This window comes from Leopardus geoffroyi, chromosome C3, assembly GCF_018350155.1.
Source record: "Leopardus geoffroyi isolate Oge1 chromosome C3, O.geoffroyi_Oge1_pat1.0, whole genome shotgun sequence".
Classification (NCBI taxonomy): Eukaryota; Metazoa; Chordata; class Mammalia; order Carnivora; family Felidae; genus Leopardus; species Leopardus geoffroyi.
Genome location: NC_059338.1, coordinates 6424956 through 6448117, shown reverse-complemented (window position 1 = coordinate 6448117; position 23162 = coordinate 6424956). Strand labels below are relative to the sequence as shown.

The window sequence follows — 23162 nt, the reverse complement described above, 5'->3', positions numbered from 1 at the left end:
CGTCCTGGCCCCACGCAAGGGCACCTCAGTAAAGGGGTGGAATCTTTCCAATCCCTGCTACAAGCCTAACGCTCCGACCCCTTTGTGGTCGGCAGAGTAGGGACACCGCCACCCATGAGGTCCCCAACCTCGTCTCCAAAACCCGTGACTAGGTTACCCTACACGGCAAAAGGGGATCTGCTGGGGCTCTGAGATGGGAGATAAACCTGGATCGTCAGGGGAGGGCAGGAAGGAGAGGCCTGTGTAAGGACAAGGGTCCTGACCAGGGAAAGGGAAGGCAGGGGGCCCAGAGCAGAGGGCAGTGTGCTGTGGCTGATGGCTCGGGAGATGGAAGGGGGTCCAGGCCCAGGAATCCAGGCAGCCTCTAAGCTAGACAAGGAAGCACACAGGTGTGCTCCTGGAGCCTCAGGAAGGAGCGCAGTCCTGCCAATTCCTTGATTTCAGCCCCGTTTCAGATTTGTGACCCCCAAGCAAGATGATCACCTTGTGGCGTTCTAAGCCTCTCCATTTGTAGCCACTGGTTACGGCAGCCACGGGAAATTAACAGGGCCAGGCTAGGGTGGCGAGTGCTAGTTTTGTGTGACCGGTGTTCCGAGGAGGACGGGCCAGCTCCCAGCCCGAGGAGGAAGACCATGAACAACAAAGGAGCAGATGCTGCTGCGGGAACCACGTTACACGCAGAGGGTTACACACAGTGAGGATGTGACTGCTGGGACTTACTGGCCGTGGGGAAGGAGACCCGGGCAAGGACAGGAGACCCTCACCACGGCAGACGCTGCTCCATAAAGCCCACCAGCCCCCAGGACCCGGATGTTCTCTGGACGGCATTTCACTCACGTTCTCCCAAGGGGTTGTTTTTTTTTTTTTTTTCTTTTCCCTTGAGAAAAAGTTCTGGAAGAGTCGGCAATCCCAGAAGGGAGCTGTGGGCGACTGGAGGACTTGGCCACTTCCTGGTCACCAGCCCATTCTGTTCAAGGCCCCATGACCACACCACCCCTGAGCAGCCACACTTGAGAAATCAAGCCACGATTAAACCAAAAACTCTGCGGGAGCCTGAGTGGCTCACTCAGTTAAGTGTCCGACTTCGCCTCAGGTCACGATCTCACGGTTTGTGAGTTCGAGCCTGGCATCGGGCTCTGTGCTGACAGCTTGGAGCCTGGAGCCTGCTTTGGATTCTGTGTCTCCCTCTCTCTCTGCCTCTCCCCTGGTCATGCTCTGTCTCTCTCAAAAATAAACATTTAAAAGGAAAAAAAAAAAAAAAAGCAAAAACAGAAAACTCTGGTCCCCTGCTGGGCCACTGTAAAAGCTGTCTGCCATGTGGCCGGGACTTCATCCAGCCCACAGCCAGAGGGGCCTCAGCGGGAGACCAAGCATCTCTGAACGCATCTGGATACAAGCAATACAAGTGACTTCAGGGCCAGGAATCACAAGCGGATACACGGCTGTGGGGATCTGTCCCCTGGTGTTTTAACAGACAGACATTCGGTCTCTGGCCACAAAGACGGCTGTCTGTCCCCTCTCCAGCACCAAAGGCGCAGCAAGATGCCTCTCCCCTTCCCCACCTGGGGCTTCCCTTCTAGAAGCTACTACACGTTCCAAAGGTGAGGAGGTAAGGCGACACCAGGTGCCACGCTGGAGCCCCGCCTGGCTCCCCACCCACCGGAGTCCAGAGCATTCCTCCTTCCCGGCCCCCCCGCCCCACCCCCGTCTTGGCACAACCCCTCCTGGGTTTCCCTGCTTTATGCTCACGTGGTTATCATCTAAGATTAATTTTCTGAGTCACTCAACAAAAGTCTACTGAGCACAGGCTGTCATGCTGACAGATTGGAAAGTCACTCAAAAACCACGGAAGAGGGGAGCCTGGGTGGCGCAGTCGGTTAAGCGTCCGACTTCAGCCAGGTCACGATCTCGTGGTCCGTGAGTTCGAGCCCCGCGTCGGGCTCTGGGTTGATGGCTCAGAGCCTGGAGCCTGTTTCCGATTCTGTGTCTCCCTCTCTCTCTGCTCCTCCCCCGTTCATGCTCTGTCTCTCTCTGTCCCAAAAATAAATAAACATTGAAAAAAAAAAAAAACCACAGAAGAGAGGTGCCCTAGAACACAGGAAGGAACAAAACGATCAGGTGGGGGAGGGCCGCCCCAAGGCAGCGAGGGCTGCACTGAAATCCGTGAAAAGATGTTGCCGGTTTTAAGGACTTACACGAAGCAACTGAGGGTCTCTCGGTGTATTTACCTGCGCTTCCAAAATGCTTCAAAACTCAGGTATAAAAGTTACTGCCATCCACAACCCCAAGCCCAGTCCTCACAAGTACGGTATGAGGAGCCTGCATGCCCTGGCATGGGGACAGTTCGGCCAGGAGGACTCTGTGACAGCAAGCAACCTAGCAGTCACTGGGAACGCATGCTCTGCTTCCTGAGGCCCCCCCGCCCCCCAAGACATCCCGTCCAGAAAAGGAAAGCCCATCTATTTAAAGGGCCAGCATCAAGAAGTTGCGTGTGTTACTAAGGAGAAAAAAAAAATCTTGAAACCCTCGCGTACCACTGGTGAGAGTTTTAAACGGTACAACCATTATGGAAGACAATACAAAACATTAAAAATAGAATCGCCATATAATTTAACAATTGCCCATCTGGGTAGAGACCCAAAATTATTCAAAGCAGGATTTCAGAGATATCTGCACATCCATGGCCACGGCAGCACTATTCACGACAGCCAAGAGGGGGAAGAAACCCAAGCGTCCGTCAACAGATGACTGGATAAAGAAAATGTGTTCATTACACACATACAATTGAATACTACGCAGCCTTATAAAGGAGAGAAATCCCGTCACGTGCCACAGCATACAGGAACCTCAGGGACGTTATGCTACAGGAACTAAGCCAGTCACGAAATGACAAATACAACAGGACTCCATTGATGAGGTATCCAAGCAGCCAAAATCATAGAAACAGAGTATACAGGTGGTTGCCGGGGCGCCTGGGTGGCTCCGTTGGTTAAGCGTCCGACTTCAGCTCAACTCACGATCTCACGGTTCACGGGTTCAAGCCCCACATCGGGCTCTGTGCTGACAGCCCGGAGCCTGGAACCTGCTTCGGATTCTGCGTCTCCCTCTCTCTCTGCCCCTCCCCCCCCCCACTCTCTCTCCCAAAAATAAACATTAAAAACAATTTTTTAAATAGTCACATTTAATGTTTTTTAACCATTGTTTTAAAAAATCTCGAAAGCACAGTACAAAAGAAAAAAAGATGCCAAAAACACATGACATAAATTTTAAGAGAAAATCTGTATGGCAAGACAAAGAAGCAGCAGAGAGAGGGAAGAACAAAACACAGGTCACATCAACAAAGTCCAAACACTCAGTGGGAAGCCGACACTCCAGTGTGGGACTGAGGAAGGGACGGGGTCCATACACCTGCTGCGGCCTCAGCTCTGAAGGTGCATCTGGCCCCCCTCAGGCCGGTCGCCTCTCTCTGATGCCCTATCCCCTGTCCCGTGCAGAGCTCCGGAGAGATCAGAGAGACTGGCAGGTCAAGGGCTTGGCAAGACACCCAGGTGTAAGACTAGTCATCCTTCTATAACCTGAGGACCAGCACTCCGCACCGGCCAAGCTGGGAGGCCTGCGTCTCTGGATCTGCCAGAGCAGCCAGCAACCCAAACCCCAGAGTCTGCTGCCCAGCGCTGGCCTGGCACCGTTCCACAGAGAAACAAAGTCAGGGACGGTCATTTACACAGAAACCCCATGCCTTAGGTCCTTGACAACTGTAATTACAACCAAACAGCTTGTGAAAGGGAGAGCAGAAAATAGCAGCCCGGACCTAGCCGTGAATTGGAGGTTTCGGGGTAAAACACACACCCAGAGCGCTTGCTGTCATGGCGGCCAGTCTAAACAAGCGACTGGCCAGCCAGACCAAGCCGCTTTCTGGCCAGTGTGTTTCTCCCTCTGATTTAATGAGCTGCTTGCTCATTAAGTGCTAGAAGCAGGTCACAGGGAAGGGACTTGCTGGCACAAGGCCACACGGGCTGACAAGTGACAAGGGCAGAGGAGACAGGGGCCACTCCAGCCCCCAACACATGGCCAGTCCTGCCGGATGCCCCGGGGCCTCCATAGCTTTGAGGTGATGCCTTCTGCAGAGGTACGCTCTGTTCCTTCCACAAAGTGGCGTTTCTGCCATGGACTCCCTCGCTAGGGAAGTTCCACGTCCTAAGCCTTGGTTCGCCAACTGGGCCGATCACCCAAAAGATCATTCGAGAGCAGGGTCACAGAGGCGGCAGCACCGTCCTGGGCGTGAGCCCCAGCTCCACCTACTGACAGCAGCTTGACCTAGAACTACCTCCCCCAAACTCTGTTTCCTCACCTACAAAATGCGATCGTATCCTCGCCTCACCTAGAGTAGTCGCGAATCATTATTTCTAGACTAAAAGGCCTAATGAAGCACCTCACACATACTTCGTGCTGAGCGGTAACTATTTCCATTGACGGCTAATATTAACAGAGACGGGACTCTAACTATGATAAAGGTATTAACGACAACATAGTCCCCCATGAAGAAAAGGGGCATTTTCGGTGAAACCCCAAGGACAGGCCAGCCCCAGGCTGCAATAACGCCAACCATAGTGAGAGCACAGGCCATCCCAGCACAGGGAACGCCTCCCCCAGACGCCCCCCAACCAAGGCTGCTGGGCTTTCTATCTGAACAGGAAGATGAAGAAAGGAAAGACCTGGGAATATACTTAATGCCAAGCCTGAAGCCACAGGGATGAAGAATCTCACAGTCTCTCGAGAGCGAGGGGAGAACTACAGACAGGTCACATGCCCACCATGTCCTAGACCCCAGGATTCCTCAGGACCCCTCTCTCTCTGAGCGTTAATCTAAAAAAAAATGAGGGTAACAGGACCCCCCCCTCGACAGCTTGCTGTGGACATCAAATGAACCCACATGAAGGTGCTTTGAAGCAACTCATTCCATTGGGAAGATCAAGGCAGTGAAAAAGTGGTTTGTTGTTGTTGTTGTTGTTTTTAACGTTTTATTTGAGAGACAGCATGCACCAGCAGGGGAGGGGCAGAGAGAGAGAAAGAATCGCAAGCAGGCTCTGTTCTGGAAGCTCAATGCGGGGCTCAAACTCACGAACCGTGAGATCATGACCTGAGCCGAAATCAAGAGCCAGACGCTTAACCGACTGAGCCACCCAGGCTCCCTGAAAAAGTTATTTTAATAGTCTAACGAACTGCTCAGATAAACAGGGACAAACATGCTAATTTTCTTCCCAAATCTGCTGTCCCCGACCTGAGGTTTCTGCAGGGGAGAGGAACTGGCTAGAAGTAAAATTGGTGAGCAGCCAACTGGAGCTCCCAACATCTGCTACACGTTTTCCATTTAGGTGGTAGATTCTTCTGCAAACAAACAGCCCAAAACAGGCTGCATCCTGGATGACCAATCCAGCCACCTCCGACACCCATTCTCTCCAAAAAGTTATGCAATGCCATTTGACCAATCGCTTAACCTACCTCCGAAACGTACAAAATTTCAAGTAGCTCCTATGTCAATGCAGAGCACACAGACAAATTCCTTCACGGTGATCAGAAGGCAGCTTCGTTTTTGTTCAGTCTCTGCTCTGTGTACCAGAGTCGGAAAGCAACGGGCTGGAATGTTTTCCAGACGCTGCTAGAAGGTGCCCGAAATGCCACAAGAGAACGCACACACACCCTTTCGGGGCCCAAAGCAACTGATCGAGGAAATTATGCTGAAATCCCATGTTTGTTCTTAAAAATTCAAGTCAACCTTCTCACATACCACAATAAATTGCTTTACTTTTTTAATGTTTTTGAGTCAACTAACAGCTAATTATCAGACATTTCCCCTAAAATCCGAATTAAAAAGATACGTCAGCATTCTCTCTCACTCCCCAGCAGACCCCACACACCCTCAAGGGCACGTGCACCTCCGTTTCAGGAGCAGCGGGGCAGCGGAAGAGTGGGGGGGATAGTGTCCCTGCAGCCACCACATCAATTTAATCCTTGGCCTTTAATCCAGATGAACCACCCGACTCAGAACAGCTTCCCTGGAGAGTGGAGGGAGAGGGGTCTGCGGTTTGCGGTGGGCGCAGCCTCCCACCTTGGTACCCCCAGCACATCTAAAAGGGCACCAGCTAAGATGCTCGAGTTGACCCCACCCAGCCCCACCTCCGGCCACTCACCCGTATCCGGCGCATGGCCGCCACGATCTCCACTCTGCTATTGGGCCTCGGCACATCCAGGCTTCCGACGTACTGCGGGGAGGAAGCAAGCACTCGTTGAGAAGAGGGACAGCAAGGGACCCCGGTCACAGAATGTTAGCGGAGGGAAGGAGATCCAGTTAAGCTATTTTGTGGAGGAGGAAACCGAGGGCCAAAGGGGTGTCTCGTTCGGGGCCTACTTCTAACTTTATAAAAATCAACGCAAGAAACCAATGCTTCCTTTGTCATCCTGCTCCCCATCAGAAATGAGGCCGAGCATGGTGTTCAAGCAGGTTCCTGAATCAGAAAGACTTGGGTGGGATGAATCTCCCACCGCTATCTTTGGGGGGAGGCGCTTGGCCTTTGTCTCAATTTCCTCACCTGTAAAATGGGATTCCAGTAAAGATCAAATGCGAGGAGATATAAAACGTCTTACACAGATATGCTTTGCTTATATTAAAGCAGACCCCCCCCCTTCAAAAAAAAAAGGAATATGTGCTTTTTTCAATTAACGGCACTTCATTGAGTTAGCCCTCGATGTTATAGGGACCTCACACACTTGATTAAGTTCCTAACTGGAGGACAGGAACACGCTAATTATGTTTTATTTAAAATGTGAATCTTCTAAAAAAGAAAAAAGAAAACTTAATCTTCTGAAACGTTTCAAAACACAAAATGACATCCAGGTTAATGTTTAATACATGGATACTTCCTCACGGTATACTATTCTAATAATGTAGAAATATGCTGAGCAAAATAACCGCCCCCCCCAGCCCGTTGATAGTCTGACATACTCTTTTTGTATGCTGATGGGCACATGTATTCGTAGACACAAAGGAATTTATTTTACGTAAAAAGGTTCGCTCTTCGCACTGTCCTACAACTTGATTTCTTTTTAACTTTTTTTTTAACTTTATTTTTATTTATTTTGAAGGGGGGGGGGACAAGCAGAGGAGGGGCAGAGAGAGAGGAAGACGATCCCAAGCAGGCTCCGCGCTATCGGCACAGAGGCTGACGCGGGGCTCGAACTCACAAACCGTAAGATCGTGACCTGAGCCAAAGTCAAGAGTCGGACACTTAACCAACTGAGCCACCCAGGCGCCCCTACTTTTTAACATTAAACACAACTCGGACGTTTTTCTCTGCCAATGCGTACAAGTCAGTCACGTTACGCGTGGTGGCCACCAACCCTACCTATGTCACTATTAACAACACTGCTTCCATTACGTCCTCACCTATATAACCTCCGAGCTCATCCAGAGCTCTGTAGGCGGGGCTTCTACAAGCAGGACTGCTGGACCAAAAGTACAGAAAGATCTTGAGATCATTCCTAAGTAGGATGAAACAAGAAAAGCGGGGGGGGGGGGGGGGGGGGGGGGGGGGACGTTTTTAAGCACATGTATTGGTTCCTTCACATACACCATCTCATTCCATACTGATATTGGGGTACGCCTTCCCTTTTTTCATCCAAATTATATAAGATAGCCTGGGGGATATCCTAGAAATCAACAGCTTCTAAATAACTTAAAAGTCTGCCTGAGCAAAAATGGCATTAAAAGAATTAAATGCATTTCCTGTGGTTATATAGGAATAGAAGGTTCTTTCTGAAATTTTAGAGTGAAGGCTAGCCCCCAGAAGCAAGGTTCCAAGAGCTAAAAACTACCAAAGGTTTCCCCTAGGATTGGTCCAGTTTGTGCTAATCCCCTGAGGAGCACAGTCCCAGCAGCCAGTGGTGAGTTGTGAGCCCACTGCATTGTGGGCCCAAGGCGGACAGCCCCACCACGGCGGGCGGGAAGCCATGGACCTGTTGAAAAAGCGTCTGGCAACCCACTTGGGTGAATGAGGCCCCCTAGATCTAAGAGTGTGGTCAGATTTAAATATGGATGGCGCTTCTCCCCCCTCCGAGCGCTGCTGGGACCCCACAGCATCAGGCAACGTGTCCGTGACCTCCACGGCCCAGAGCGGCAGCCCGGGCTTGTGACCACCCATCTTCGCAGAGCCCCCAGCCAGGGGCAGTTTCCCCCTCCCTGTCCCAGACCCTGCAGGCCCGAGGGTTCCTTCCCTGAACTCCGAGCAGTCAGACCTCCAGGGGCTCGTGTTCCCTCAGCCGTCACGTGAGAGCCAGGACCTCGAGACCGAGCAAGGCCGCTCGTTACAGGTGAGCCCAGGGACCCGGCCCATCTTCCCACGCTGATCCCTGCCACACCAGGAGGGCACGCTGCCTGGTGAGATCCACACCTGAGCGTGAACACAAATGCCCAGAGGGGACCTGTCCCCACTTGCCTCCTTCGCTCCATCAGCCACCACCCGTGCACACACCACACACCTTCACACACGTACGGTGCACGCATGCTCACACCCAGGTGGTCATCGCACATACTAGCCTCCGACACTCAATTCACACCACGCACGCACTCACTGGTCTGCCTTCCTTCCCAGTCCCACGAAGTCACAAATCCGCCCTCCTGACAATCTGTCCGGAGGAGGGAACCTACGAGAGGTGTAGCTCAGGGTCAAATTCCCCACTACAGATGTCCCTTAGGGTCAAAGAGATGAAAAGGACACACGAGGTAGGGTTCAAGCCCACATCTAGGCAACACCTAGATATTCACACCAAGAACGTGAGGCAAAAAGCAGAACCGCAACGCCAAAAGCCGGAGAGCGGTCAGGTCAGAAAGCCCATTCCTCGGGGCAAAACCCGAGGGCCAAGAGAATACGATGTCCCAGTCTGGCCTCGCAACAACCCGTCTCAGGCACGAACATCACCCCCTCCCCAACGAACTTCAGTCCATCTGAGTATCTTGAGACGGAAAAAGTGTAAGACACGGTCTGAGACCAGTCCCTCCCCCCCTGCTGGATGTGGGTCCTTACATCCGCTCAACTTGCGCTCGACTGCGGTCAAGTTGGCCCTCATATCCGTGTAAACGGAAGAGAGGCTTCCCACTCACCTTCGGGAAGTCGGCTCCCAGGCCTGAACCTCATGCGCCTGCTGAGCTAACAACCTTTGAAGATCCTCACTTCCGTCACCTCCTGTGGGGATCAGGCAAAAGTCTACTCCCTGCCTTCGGTCAAAGGCTGATGCACAGTGACGGGTTCTCGGTCAGAAAGGGCATCCCCTTTATCTGCCTCTCCTGCAGGACTCTGGGTGCCACAGGCTCGTTTCCAGAAGGGAAACGTGCCCCAAACGCCGTGCCCCAAACGCCGTGCTCACCTCGGCTTCTTCATCTTGACGAACAGCCTCCAGAACGTCTACCAGTCGTTCAAGCCTGAGATCTGGGAGTCATCCCCAAAAGAGCTTCTCCCTTGGCCACCACAGCCAGTCGGCGCGGCCGACCAGGACCTGCTGGGTCCCTCTCCTCCCACACTCACCACCTCATCCCCCAAAACCCTTCCCTCCATCTACACAGTGGCTCCTCACGGGTTTCTCCACTGTCCCCAGGGCCCCTCCAAACCAGTCCCCACAAGGCCGCCACAGTGCTCACTCTCAGATGCAAACTAGACCGTATTCCTCCCTTAAGACCCTCGGGTGCGCCGCCAACTCTGAAGGTGACCGTCAAAGCCCTCGGTGGGGCTTACACTGCCCATGGGCCCGCACGGCACAGCTCCCTCTCACACCACAGGCCTCTCCGTCGTTGGGAAGGGCCCACAACACATCCTACACCCAAGAGCTTCTACACGTGGGCCTTCCCTGTGCACCGATCTACCCTCCCTCTCCAGCCCTCCAACATCCACGGGCCCTGCAGACCTCTGCTCACCTCTACTTCCCTCTGCTGACCGCCAGGGAAGGCGGCCCCCTCCGCAACACTCCCGCGATTCCCCCGCCGCCCCCCAGTTCTCTTGCAGAACATCGACACGCGGCTCCATAAGGGACGCCCTCCTCACGGGTTAACCGCGCCTACCTGGCTGGAATCCTCCAAGAATGAGCATATTCGCACCCGCCCCGTGCACTCCCCATGGACAATCACCACACTGAGGAGGGACGGGAGAGGCCTGAGCCCTGGATCCTGACCCGTCTTCCGACATCACAGGCATCAGCCATCCCACCCTGGACAGTCCCTGTGGTGATTCTATCGAGTTACCTATTTTGTGCCGGTACCTGAACTGGACCTAAGCCAGATGCTCTCAAGCCAATTCCTGGCTTGCCGAGAGATGAAGTACGTGGGGTGCCCGGGGGGCTCCGCCGGCTAAGCATCCGACTCTTGATCTCTGCTCAGGTCACGATCTCGCGGTTTGTGGGTTCGAGCCCCGCGTCAGGCTCTGCACTGACAGCGTGGAGCCTGCTTGGCATTCTCTCTCTCTCCCTTTCCCTCTGCTCCTCCCCCACTCCCCCTTCCCTCAAAATAAATAAATAAAACTTAAAAAAAAAAAAAAAAAAAAAACAGATGCCAAATAGAAAAATTAAAAAAAAAAAAAGGAAGATGAAGTACATCCCACCTTTGCATTGGTGGATTTTTTTTTTTTTTTTAATTTTTCAACGTTTATTTATTTTGAGGACAGAGAGAGACAGAGCATGAACGGGGGAGGGGCAGAGAGAGAGGGAGACACAGAATCGGAAACAGGCTCCAGGCTCTGAGCCATCAGCCCAGAGCCTGATGCGGGGCTCGAACTCACGGACCGCGAGATCGTGACCTGGCTGAAGTCGGACGCTTAACCGACTGCGCCACCCAGGCGCCCCTGCATTGGTGGATTTTTAGTCACCTGGCATTCTGCTTGACTTCTGCCCGCCTTCCAGAAACCCCCGCGGTGAGGCATCTCCTAGGGCTCCTATTCAGAAGAACACCTACCACAGAGCTTAAGGGGAGAATAACGGCGTTTTAAAATACCCAGGCCTACTTCTTTTTCATTAGCACAAGAAAAAAAAAACTAGAAGGAAGATTCAAATTGCAGTGGTACTCAAGATACAAATGACCTGTGTCCAATTTATCTGCGGCTTCATCTTCCAGATAAGGAGGAGTTAGCTGCAAATGAGGTTAATCAGACAGACTTCAGGTATTTTTTTCTTTTGAAGCTTCTGGACAACCTCAGCGTCGTGCTAGATTAATACCTCATGAAATTACTTTCATTTTCTTGCTTCCGCTTCCCAGAGATGAACTCCTGGAGACACTGATAAACTGCACCGTAGCCGTGTCTCCCGGTGATGTGCATGAATCACAAGGCTAAAAGGCAGCAAGACTTAACAGTCACCCACGGAACTTGCTAGACTTTCTGCCATCACGTTCCTCAGGAACTCCCTTTATTTACAAGGCTTCCGTCAACTGTTTCCAGAGACCAACCACCCCCCCACCCAAAAAAAAAGGAGAAAGACAGAAAGACAGACAGAAAGATAGATAGACAGACAGATATAGGAGTGAAAAATATTTATAAAAATAAAAAAATGTATCAGATGATTCTGCTTCTGATAATGTTGGAGGAACTATATCACCGGACTAGGCCTCCAACAAGCAATAAATAGGAAGTCTGGAAAAGATTATTTAAAAAAAACAACTTTGCAGAGAATGTACAAAGAGTGAACCGTAATATAAACTGGGACATTAGTTAACAATAACGAATCAATATTGACTCAGTCATAACAAACGTACCACCCGATGCAAGGTGTTAACAGGGGAAGCTATGTGTGTATGGGGATGGCCGGGGGTGGGGGGTGGGGAACAGTAGGGGTATATGGGAATTCTGTCCTTGCCACCCAATTTTTCTGTAACCCTAAAACATCAAGTCTGTTGGTTGAAATAATAAAAATAACTTTGAAGGCACTGGACAAGAACAGGCAGGGCTTGGCAGGGAATCGTCCCTGAAAGAAGGCCACTGCCCTCAGTGATGCTTGGTTTGTGCTGTCTCCCACCCAGTGGTACAAAGTGCAAACACGGGGCCAGGGAGCTGGAGGTCAGGCCCAGAGACCCAGTCAGACAGCCTGGGGGGTCCGGACACCAGAGTCGCAATAGCCTGAGGAACCGGACGGTGGGGGGCAGAAATCCCCAGCAGAAGGGGGTCGTAGAGGGGGCTCCCAAATCGTGTCAACCCCACCCAGGCCCGTAGACGACTTCCAAACTACACATTTGCGAAGCAGATTCCAAGGAGCCCAGGAGAAGGGGGCAGGGGCCCACCCCAGGAGCGGCAGATTGAGGATTTAAGACCAGCCACGTTAACCATCATGAAGAACAAAATTCAACACTCTTCAGAAGAGAATAGCAGAATGTTGTGTCACAGGGCCGTTAAAACCCTACTGACTGACCAGTGCAGGCAAGGCCATGGGCAAAGGCCACGGGGCCACGTTTTCCCGGCGCAAAAGGACAAGGGCCCCCATAAAGGGGCAGCATGTAAAGGTCCCTAGACTCTGCCTTCCCGGTGCTCCTCTTCTCTCCAAAGACCACTCGGACAGCCCCAGCCCACAGCAAAGACCCTGTGGGATTCGGGAGGAAGCCCCTCCTGCCCCAGAAAAGGACGAAGGACCCGCGTAAGGCGGGTCCAAACCCTCCTGCCTGCATCTGTGCTAACTCACTCCTTCCAGGTCCAAACCCAGCCTGGCTTCTATTCTGCCACCCTGCCCACCCCTTCTCGTATCCCCCACCAGTCTCCTGGCCACACTGTGTCCTCTCCTCAGACACACGCACAAGCAGTATGATATCCTGCTGGAATCCAGCAATCCCCAGTGGGGGGCCCATCTCAACTAGTCCCTTAACCAATCCTGCCCCGATTACCTGCTAAAAACTCAGAGTCGTAGAGGCAGAGGGTGTCAAATCCAAAAGGGACCTTAGGAGTCACGTCCTAGGAGGGCGTGACCAAACAGCAGTCAGAGAGGCCGGGTATCCTGCCAACACCTCCTACACGTCCACCGTCACGACCCACCTACGTTGTCCTTTTTCCCCATCACCCTCTGGTTTCCGTCCCAGCACTTCCATGGTCTGCATGTGTGAGGTGCGCCTCCTTCACGGGGTCCCCCTCCGCCTTCCCCGGGACCCTGCCCTCCCCGCGTCCGCATCCCCAGCCCTCGGAAGAGGGCCTGGGAGACAAAGGCCCGAGCATCTGCGGAATGAATGAGGGGGCCACCTGTCCGAGACCCAGCGTACGGCAGCAATGGGGCCAAGAAGCCCACTCTCCCGCCACCGCTCCAACGGGAAAGGTTCTCCCAAGCCTCAGAAACTGCCCTTGGTGCACAGCTGAGCGTCCTGCTGAGCGGGATTATGAATGTGACCTGGGTGAAAGTTCTCGCCTCATTTAGCATCGAACAAAGCAGCATTAACTGCAGGCAGCAGCGGCCCCAGATTCCAGGGCACACACTCAGCCAATGACCTTCCCCCCCCACCCCCCAGATGCTCTGGGGGAGGGGAAGGAAAACGTGGCCTCGGGGCGGCACACTCCCCCTTTCTGAGGCCGGTTCTGTGTTCTCTGTGTTCTCCAGGTGCCGAGGTGTGCGGGCGGGGGCAGGGGGGACTTAGAAGGACCCGTATGGACATTTAGCAGCTCAGGGCAGGTTACCCGCACCCCTCCTCGCCCTATACACTCACACCACCAGAGAAGCTTCCAAGATGCTTGAAATGCAGCTGCATTTATTTGTAGTCTAAGAGGAAAGAGGCATTTATATTTCTTCCCCTCTCTCCCAGCCCATCCAAAAAAGGAAGTACTATTTGAGGGCCATCTGATGGGACTGTGTCACTATTGATCAGGGGCTCAGCGGGGGCCGATGAATGTGCCGGAGATCACAGCAGAATCCTTCCTGCTCAACATGAAGGGGCTGGGTGCAAAAGAATTGTGGTGAGTCGTCTTTATGCTAATGCCATGCGACTCTCTACAAGGGACAGAGGGTAGGACTGAACCATCCAGCACACCCGCCCGTGGAGAACATGGGTTCTGTGGGTTCTTTTAGTCCATTAGCAAAAGCTCAGATGGGTTGGCCTGATTATTTCTCTTTATTATGAGGATCTGAGAGATCTAGCAAAGGGGAGAGAAAAAGCAGGAAGGTAGAAAAAAAAAAAAAAACGTTCTGGTCTTTCAACTATCAGTTCCCGAATAAAAGCCTGAGCTCTGGCTCGCATCACAGAGGCAGGCGTGTGGGAGAGGCCAGGGAGGCACTTTCTGCCCTGCCCATCTGGGAGGCTTACTTGCCCAGTGGGTTACTTCTCCTCTGGGGGGGGCGGACAAGGGGAAACAGGCAAAGAGAAAAACACTGACCAAGGCGACGTGGTACTTAAGTCGTCACCTGTACATCAACCAGGTAAACCAGCGCTGGAGAGATGGACAAAGAACACCACGAAATCAGAGGGAAGGCAGACCGCAATGACCAAGCGTTAAGTGGCCATAAAGGTCATTTGATCCAAATCTTCATTTTACAGAGGGCAAAACGGAGGCTCAGAGAGAACCGAATCACAGCGGCAGGATCAGAACCAAAGTGGGTCTTCCCTACCGCACACCGCCAGCCCGATGCAGCAGCAATGAGGGCGAACCCGGGCCGATGCCCCACTCAGGGCTGCTTCACTACATTAACCTTGGATGGAGGTGGATGAGAGGGCCTGTGCACCAGCACCTGAATGGTCGTCAGCTCAAAAACAAACCAGTCGACAGAGGCAGGGCACCAAGATCTGCAGTAAAAGGACAAGGGCTCACTCTCTGATTCATCAAAATATTTAGGGGATGGAACTGTAGAAAAAGAGAAGACCCCCTCCCCACCCCCCAGGGGTCCCCTAATTCTTCACATCAAGAACAAAGGCATTTGCCTTGGGGCAGCAACATTCTCTACCAGCTGAACTCTAAGTACTTAACCTCTCCAAGCCTCAGTTTCCTCCTTGGAATACAGCTAGTATCTGGACTGCCTCAAGGTCAGGGTTGTCCTAGAATCCAAATTAGATAATGCAGATAAAAGTTCCAGAGCTTCTAAAATACCACATAATCATAAAGAGGATATTCCTTGTATCATTATGTTCCTGCTTTATGGGCCAACAAGACCTTGAGGATACAGAATTTGTAGCTTTACAATAATCGCCTCTTGGATTCTCACAGACTAATGAACGGACAAAGCAAGGTGATCCAAAATGCCATGGGGTCAGTGGAAGGCGGAGTCGAGAATTCAGTCCAACGGTCAAGCAGGAGTGAGGAGGGAAGGGGTGAACCCTGGAGCAGAGAGTGTGCCCGGGCCACAAGGACCAGCCCACACCAGTAATGGCCATCACACTGCTCACAGAGACTCATGGGGGGGTGCAGTTGGGGTGAACACCCTGCCACTTTTCCTTCCTGACTGAATGAGCTGTGACCAGGAACAGCACCTCCCTGCCAAGAGCTGGGGGTGCAGCATCATTAACCCAGTCACTTATCAGTATCACCGAATGAAACCCCACAACCAAGTAATATTTCCAGATCACTGGCTGGTACCCCATTAAAATACCCAACTCTTCTCTACGTTGGACTGTTTGGAGTAGGACCTCCCTACAATGTATTATACTCTGCCCTAACAAATGAGATTCTGTAAACGAGCACTCAATGCATTTCTTCAGGATTCAAAATATATAAACATTATACACGTCATTTAGTGTAAAAGCTCTAAAGCAATGAGAAATGGCTCCAGACTACTATTATGCCTTCTGAGTCCTTGAGGCTGATTTTAGAATTTAATGCTTCCTACACTGTTAGTGGCAAGGATGATAACAACAGGCTATAAATATGCTTCTGCCTTTAACAATAACTGCCCCCAATCTTCAAAAAAGTACTAGCAATACAAACCCAGCAACTTATAAAATGGATTATGCACAGTGCCCAAGTGTGATTTATCCCAAGAATGTAAGGTTGGTTGAACACAGAACAGTTAATAGACCATTTAATAAAATAAAGATTAAAGACCATTTGATCAACCCAATTGACAAGAGGTATTTGATAAAATCCAACACCCTTTCATGATGAAAATACTCAACCAACTATGAATGGTAGGAAACTTCTTCCATCTAATAAAGGGTGATAAACCAACAAATGAACCCACAGCTACTATCCTACTAAATGGTGAAAGGCTGAATGTTTTTCCCCTAAGATCAGGATCATGTCAAGGAGGTCTGCCCTCATCACTTCTATTCAACACGGATCTGGAAGTCCTAGCCAGGCAATTTGGCAAGAAAAGTAATAAAAGGCATCCAAGTTGGAAAAGCAGCCGCCAAACTATCTCTATTCATAGATGACATGATCTTGTATATAAAACATCCCAAGGAATACACACACACTATCAAAATCAATGAATGAGTTAAAAATGAAATTAGGAAAACAACTCCATTTACAATAGCATCCAAAGAAATACTTAGTAATAAATTTAACAAAAGAAGCATAAGACATGTACCTTGAAGATTATAAAACAATACTGCAAAATTCAAAAAGACCTAAATCAGCAGGAAGACTGCTCATGTTCATGGATTGGAAGGCTTAAGATAGAAATGCTCCCCAACTAAAAAAAAAAAAAAAAGAAAAAAAGAAATGCTCCCCAACTGATCTACAAATTCAATGCAATCTCCATTAAAATCTATAACCTGTTTATAAACTGGCACTTCCACTACCAAACGTGTGGGTTTTCCACACCAAGTAATTCTCCAGTTCTCTGCAAACACCAACTGGGTATCCTACAATTTAATTCAATTCTGACGCTCACTACGCAGAGTTTGCACATACCCGACCTGTTAAGAGCTCAACTTGGGGCGCCTGGGTGGCTCAGTCGGTTGAGCGTCAACTTCAGCTCAGGTCACGATCTCGCGGTTCGTGAGTTCGAGCCCCGCGTCAGGCTCTGGGCTGATGGCTTGGAGCCTGGAGCCTGTTTCCGATTCTGTGTCTCCCTCTCTCTCTGCCCCTCCCCCGTTCATGCTCTGTCTCTCTCTGTCTCAAAAATAAATAAACATTAAAAAAAAAAAGTTTTTTAAGAGCTCAACTCCACAAAACTGCCCCCCACTTCAGAGGCTGGTCAAAAATCCCGAGCCTCCCATACTTCTGACCAACCACCCATAACTCAGGGATTCCCATGATCCCTCACAGGTTCCATAATTTGCCTTTATCAGCTCACAGAACTTAGGGAAACATTTTACTTACTATGACCAAATTATTATAAAGGATGCAAATGAACAGCCAGATAAAGAAGTACACAGGTACGTGGGAAGGGACACAGAGCTCCAGTGAGACTCTCCAGGAAGGCCACCCAAACCTCAAGGTGCTCACCAACTTAGAAGCTCTCCAAATCCACTGTTTAGGGTTTTTATGGAGGTTCCACCACACAGGCGTAAGTCACTGGTCACTGAGACTGAATTCAGTCTCCAGTCCCTCTGCCTTCCTGTAAGGTTCAAAGTTCCAACCTTCCAGTTACATGGTTGGTGTCTCTCTCACAACCATCCCCCATGCTGAAGTTACTAGGGACCCACCAAGAGTCACCTCATTAACATCAGCTCAAGATAAGGTACAAAGAGGCTTCTTCCGAAAAACAAAAGATGTTCCGCTCACTCTTACCATTCAGGAAATTCTAAGGGTTTTTAAGGAACTCTGTGCCAGGAACTAGAGACCAAATACATATTGATTGCATTACAGTATCACAAAATCCCATCGGTCTTTCTTGCAGAAATTGACAAGTCCATCCTAAAATTCATGTGGAAATCCAAGGGACCCAGAACAGCCAAAACAATCTTGGAAAAGAAGGTCGTAGGACTCAGACTTCCCAATTTCAAAAAGCACTACATAGCTACAGCCATCAATATAGCGTGGTACTGGCATAAAGCTAGACATATAAATCAATGGAGTAAAATTGAGAGTCCAGAAATAAATCCTTGAATTTATGGCCAACTGATTCCTGACAAGCATGCCAAGACAATTCATTGGAGAAAAAGTGGTCTTTTCAACAGTGGTGCTGGGACAACTAAATATCCACATGCAAAAGAATGAACTCAGGACGCCTACTACACATTATTATGCAAAATTAACTCAAAATGTATCATACATCTAAGAGTTAAAACTATAAAATTCCTAGAACATAGTAAATCTTCATGACCTTAGATCAGGCAATGGTTTCTTAGGATAAACAAAAGCACAAACAGGAGGAAAATAAATTGGACTTAATCAAAATTAACAACACTTTCGCTTCAGGGTGCCTGGGTGGCCCAGCCAGTTGAGCATCCAACTCTTGATGTTGGCTCAGGTCACGATCCCAGCATTGAGGGATCAAGCCCCACGTTGGGATCTGTGCTGAGTGTGGAGCCTACTTGGGATTCTTTCTCTCCCCCTCTGCCTCTCTCCCCCACTCACACCCTGATGGATGGGTAGGTGGGTAGGTAGGTAGGTAGGTAGATAAAACACTTGTGCTTCAAAGGATATCAAGAAAGTCAAGGGACAACTCATGCAATGGGAAAAATATTTGTAAGTCATATCTGATAAGGGACTTTCATCCAGAATATAACTCTTACAAGTCAACAATAAACGACAAACAATCTACACAAACAATGAGCAAAGAAGGGGAGCTTGGGTGGCTCAGTTGGTTGAGTGGCCGACTCTTGACTTTGGCTCGGGTCATGATCTCACAGTTCATGTGTTCGAGCCCCATGTCGCACTCTGCACTCACAGCGCAGAGCCTGCTACAGATCCTTTGTCTCCCTCTCTCTGCTCCTCCAGCGCACACGCTCTCTCTCAAAAATAAACAAATGTGAGATCATGACCTGAACTGAAGTCAGATGCTTAACCGATTGTGTCACCCAGGCACCCCTGTCAAAAATAAACAAATGTTAAAAAACAAAAAGGAGCAAAGGATATGAACAGACACTTCTCCCAAAAAGATCAATGGCCAATAACCACATGAAAAAAATGCCTCATCATTAGTCATCAGGGAAATGTAGATCCAAACTACAATGAGATACACTGCACACCCACTAGGATGGCTAAAGGAAGACCGATAATAACGAGTATTGATGAGGCGATGGAGAAATTAGGATCTTCATACATTGCTGTTAAAAAAAAACAACAACAGTGCAACCACTTTCTCAAGAAGTTATACGGAGTTAACATATGAACCAGCAATCCCACTGCTAGGTATGCACCCCCCTCCCCCGCCAAAAAAAAAAAAAAAAATGAAGACGTAAGGCTACACAAATACTTGTGCATGAACGCTCATAGCCACATTATGCATGATAGCCCCAAAATGGAAACGACCCAAGTGTCTACCAATGGAGGGATGTGCAAAGAAAACGTATTGTTATTCGGCAGTAAAAAGCACTGGGGTACGGACACATGCTACCTCACGGATGAACTTCAGCATCATGCCGGGTGGAAGCAGCTAGCCACCAAAGACTGCACCTTATAGGAAACGTCCAGAACAGGCAAATCCATAGAAACAGGAAGTAGGTAAGCAGTTGCCAGGAATTGGGAGATTAGGAGCAATAGGGTCCTTTGGGCGGGATACAAATGGTCTGCAATTCGATAGTGGTGGCATTTGTGCTACAAGGTGATTATTCTAAAAACCACTGAATTGTACGGTTAAAATTCACATACCATAAAACTCACTGCATCTTCTCAGTACAGCTGTGATCTTAAAAACCCACACACGAAAAATAACCGTCCTTCTTTTGATTTGCTGTGGACAAGAAAGTGGAATTACAACCAAAATGGGTTCTGAGTGAGCCTCTGAAGTGCTGTCTTTCAGGCAAGGCCATGACCCTCGACATCCACTCTGGCTGCCCAAACGCTCGTCCGTGCGAGTCCACGCTGCTGGCTGTCATCTAGCTGCTTAAATTCACCAGACAAAGCATTCCAAGGGAAAAAATATGAGCTATAACTGTACTGAATTTTAGTGCTAGTTCTAGAAGATATATTTCCCTCCCCCAAAGAATACGCATTTTTCCACACTGTAAGAGTATAGCAATCTCATTTCACATTCCGACTCTCCAATGCAATAAAATGAAACAGAAGCTCACAAAATAGATTATTTCTGTATCACGCTGAACCTTCTAAAGCAAAGAGTCCAAACACCATGACATTCCTGGGACTGTCTGGGTGAACCAGGCACGCAAGGGCGATCCCAAAACACAAACAGTGCTCATCTTCTAGGCAGGAATAGATTCTTAAAGACACGCCAAGAAAATAGATAAAATAACGTATCCCACGTTTTGCAGCTTAGAAATTTCAACGTTCAAGACCATGAGTGAAAGGGGGAAAAAAAAGAAAAGGTCAGGCCACAGTGAGACTAAGAAAAGGAAGTAGATTTCAGGGTTGGGAGGGACAGTAAATACAGATCATGTTGCCTGACCCCCCACGCACATACACACACCTGGAATTTTAATCTCTTCTGTAGGTGCCCGCCACATCGTCAACCAGCCTATGCTTAAATACCACCGCCGATGAAGAGATCACTCCCTCAGACGACAGCTGCTAGAAAGTTCTCCCTTTTATGGAAGGTTAAAATTGGTCTCTATAAAGACTCAGACTCCAGCGGTGCCTGGATGGCTCAGTCAATTGAGCATCTGACTCTTGATTTCGGCTCAGGTCATGATCTCACGGTTTGTGAGTTCGAGCCCCCATATCAGGCTCCGCACTGATGGTGCAGAGCCTGCTTCCGATTCTTGCTCTCTCTCCCTCTCTCTCTGCCCCTCACGTGCGTGCGTGCTCGCTCTCTCTCTCTCTCAAAATAAATAAGCTTACAAAAAAAAAACCAAAAACATTCAGACTCTACTCTGTCCTCAAGATGTTTCTCATCACCCGGCAGCCATGGGCCTGCTCTTGTATACATTAGAGCTCTTCTCCTCTTTCAAGTTCAAGTTATGGGTAAGGCCTCCCCACCCTCCTCAATAAGGGGTCCCAGGTGCTACCAGCTCCATCAAGCACCACCATGGGTGCCCTCTGGCAGGCTTAGGCTGAGGAGGGGCAGTCTAGATCAGAATAAAGCGAGGAACAACAAAGTAAGTGAGAAGAAGCACAGGAGGGACACCAGAGGCGCCTGGAAAGCCAGCCGCCCCAAGAGGCTACGCTTTCGCCCCGACACCACCCGAACCCTGAGCAGCAGAAGCTCGAGAACTCCAGCAGACGCCTGAGCCGCTCCGCTCTGGGCTCAGCCACGAGGCTGCACTGGTCTCTAACCCGTGTGCAACGGAGGCCACGGATACCGGTTCCTTTCTCCCCCACAAGAGCTGAGAAAACAAAAGGATCGTGCGCTCCATCTCTGAAAGGAGAACTAACGCAGAGACAGACCGGTTATTGACAAGAACAAGGGAGGCAAAGCTGGTCTCCAGTGACCTTTTACTCCTCATTCTCGATCCCTTTCCTCACCTTTCCAGTTACCCTGTATCCAGCCCTCCTTCCAGGGCGGCAGCCGTTCTCTCCGCGATCTCCTTGCCCCCTTCCCTTGTCCCCACCAAAATTCCCCTGTCCTGGGTTCTAAGTCCCTCTCCCCACTCCGCACACAGCCAGCTGATTAGATAAAGCAACCCGTGGTAGGACAACACTGGTGCCAATGGCCGGACTAATGAGCCTGCCTTCCTAGCATCTCACGGAAACCCAACATCCTCAGCAGCTATTCGCTGGCCAGAGTTCCCAGCACGGAGCATCAGACCATACAGTGGCTGTTTGGGGACCGAGATGCCTTTTCACCAGCCCCTTCAAATCACGACATGGAAGCTTCCGTGTTTTCCACCCAAAGACAAGCAGAGCCTCTGCACAGAGAATTACAGAGGCTGGGATCAAGGACCGGTCAGGGAGGGAGCAAGGTAGAGCAGAAAGAACCCGGACTTTCGAGTCAGATCTGGATTAAAATCAGCTATGGTTTCTTCTTCTACAAAACAGGACGAAGTCTACCCTCCTTACAGAGCCACCATCAATGAGACAGGGGCGCCTGGGGGGCTCAGTGGGTTGAGCGTCCAACTTCGGCTCAGGTCATGATCTCACGGTTCGTGGGTTGGAGCCCCCCGTCGGGCTCTGTGCTGACAGCTCGGAGCCTAGGGCCTGCTTCGGATTCTGTGTCTCCCTCTCTCTCTGCCCCTCCCCTGCTCATGCTGCCTCTCAAAAATAAATACATGTAAAAAAAAAAAAATTTCAATGAGATAACGCACATAAAGTGCTCGGTTCATACGTCTTTTCAGGTCTCTAGGTTAGCTCTCCCCGTTGTACTTGGTTCATTCATGAGTCGTGAGTTCTGTTTGATTCTTAAGATTAACTGTGCCCTCCCTAGCTAGACTGCAATAACTAGGAGCTGTTGTTATCAACACCGTTTCTGAATACCTGGCACAAAGCCTGGCCCATCAAACAAATGAACAAACACGTGGCAGCTTTTCCCGTGAAGCAAAATCTTTAAGATGTTGTTCTCTTACCTCCCTTTAGGCAATCCCAGACTGCCGGCCTGCATCTAATGACCCAGCTTCCCATGGTGATCACCCAACAGTCCTCCTAGCAGAGTAATTAATCACCACCACCACCCACCGCACAGCAAATACTTTTGCAATGACTTTTCAGATACGGTCATCCAGGTAACCTAAAGGAGGCAGGAAGTCTAGGAAATCAAAAGTCACAGTAACAAGTCCTCTTACCAAATGGTAGAGGGTAAGCCGCAGAGACAATCAAGAAGTCTAATCAAAGAGAAGAGCCCACAAGGGTAGCCAGTGAGAGGAGGCAGAAACGAGGAGAACACCTTGGACTGTGGAGACAGTTTCCCAGAGACAAGAAAGGACAGAAGTGAAGCATAAGCACAGGAGGGCACCTCCAAAGGCTTTCACCCCCACCTCTTGTTTTACTCTGACAAGGCAGGACACAGGTGTCCAATGATCAAGTGCTTTGCTCTAACTTACCCAGTTAGAGTCAAGATGGCACTACGACCCGGGTGTCCCGGCCTCCAAGTCAATGCTCTAAAAACAGCATGACAGAATTGAATCAAAAGACTGGGCAGTCCCAATCGCAGCTAAACTGGTCTACAAAGAGGAGCCAGCTGGTCAACCTCCTTGCATCTCGTCTTCTTCACGGGAAATGGAACTTTGTCAA

At 50.1% G+C, this 23162-nt stretch overlaps 1 protein-coding gene across 5 annotated transcripts in view; it reads right to left on the bottom strand.

Moving 5' to 3' along the window:
* Positions 1–23162, bottom strand: part of LOC123586948 (carboxyl-terminal PDZ ligand of neuronal nitric oxide synthase protein) — a 284322-nt gene that overhangs the window by 200678 nt on the left and 60482 nt on the right. For 4 of the 5 annotated variants that reach the window (XM_045456603.1, XM_045456594.1, XM_045456596.1 and 1 more), the window contains exon 2: positions 6192–6263. The exons of the other annotated variant lie outside the window; for it this stretch is intronic. In XM_045456603.1, the coding sequence (XP_045312559.1) occupies positions 6192–6263 (72 nt within the window). The remainder of the gene's footprint in view (positions 1–6191; positions 6264–23162) is intronic. 5 annotated transcript variants of the gene reach the window in all.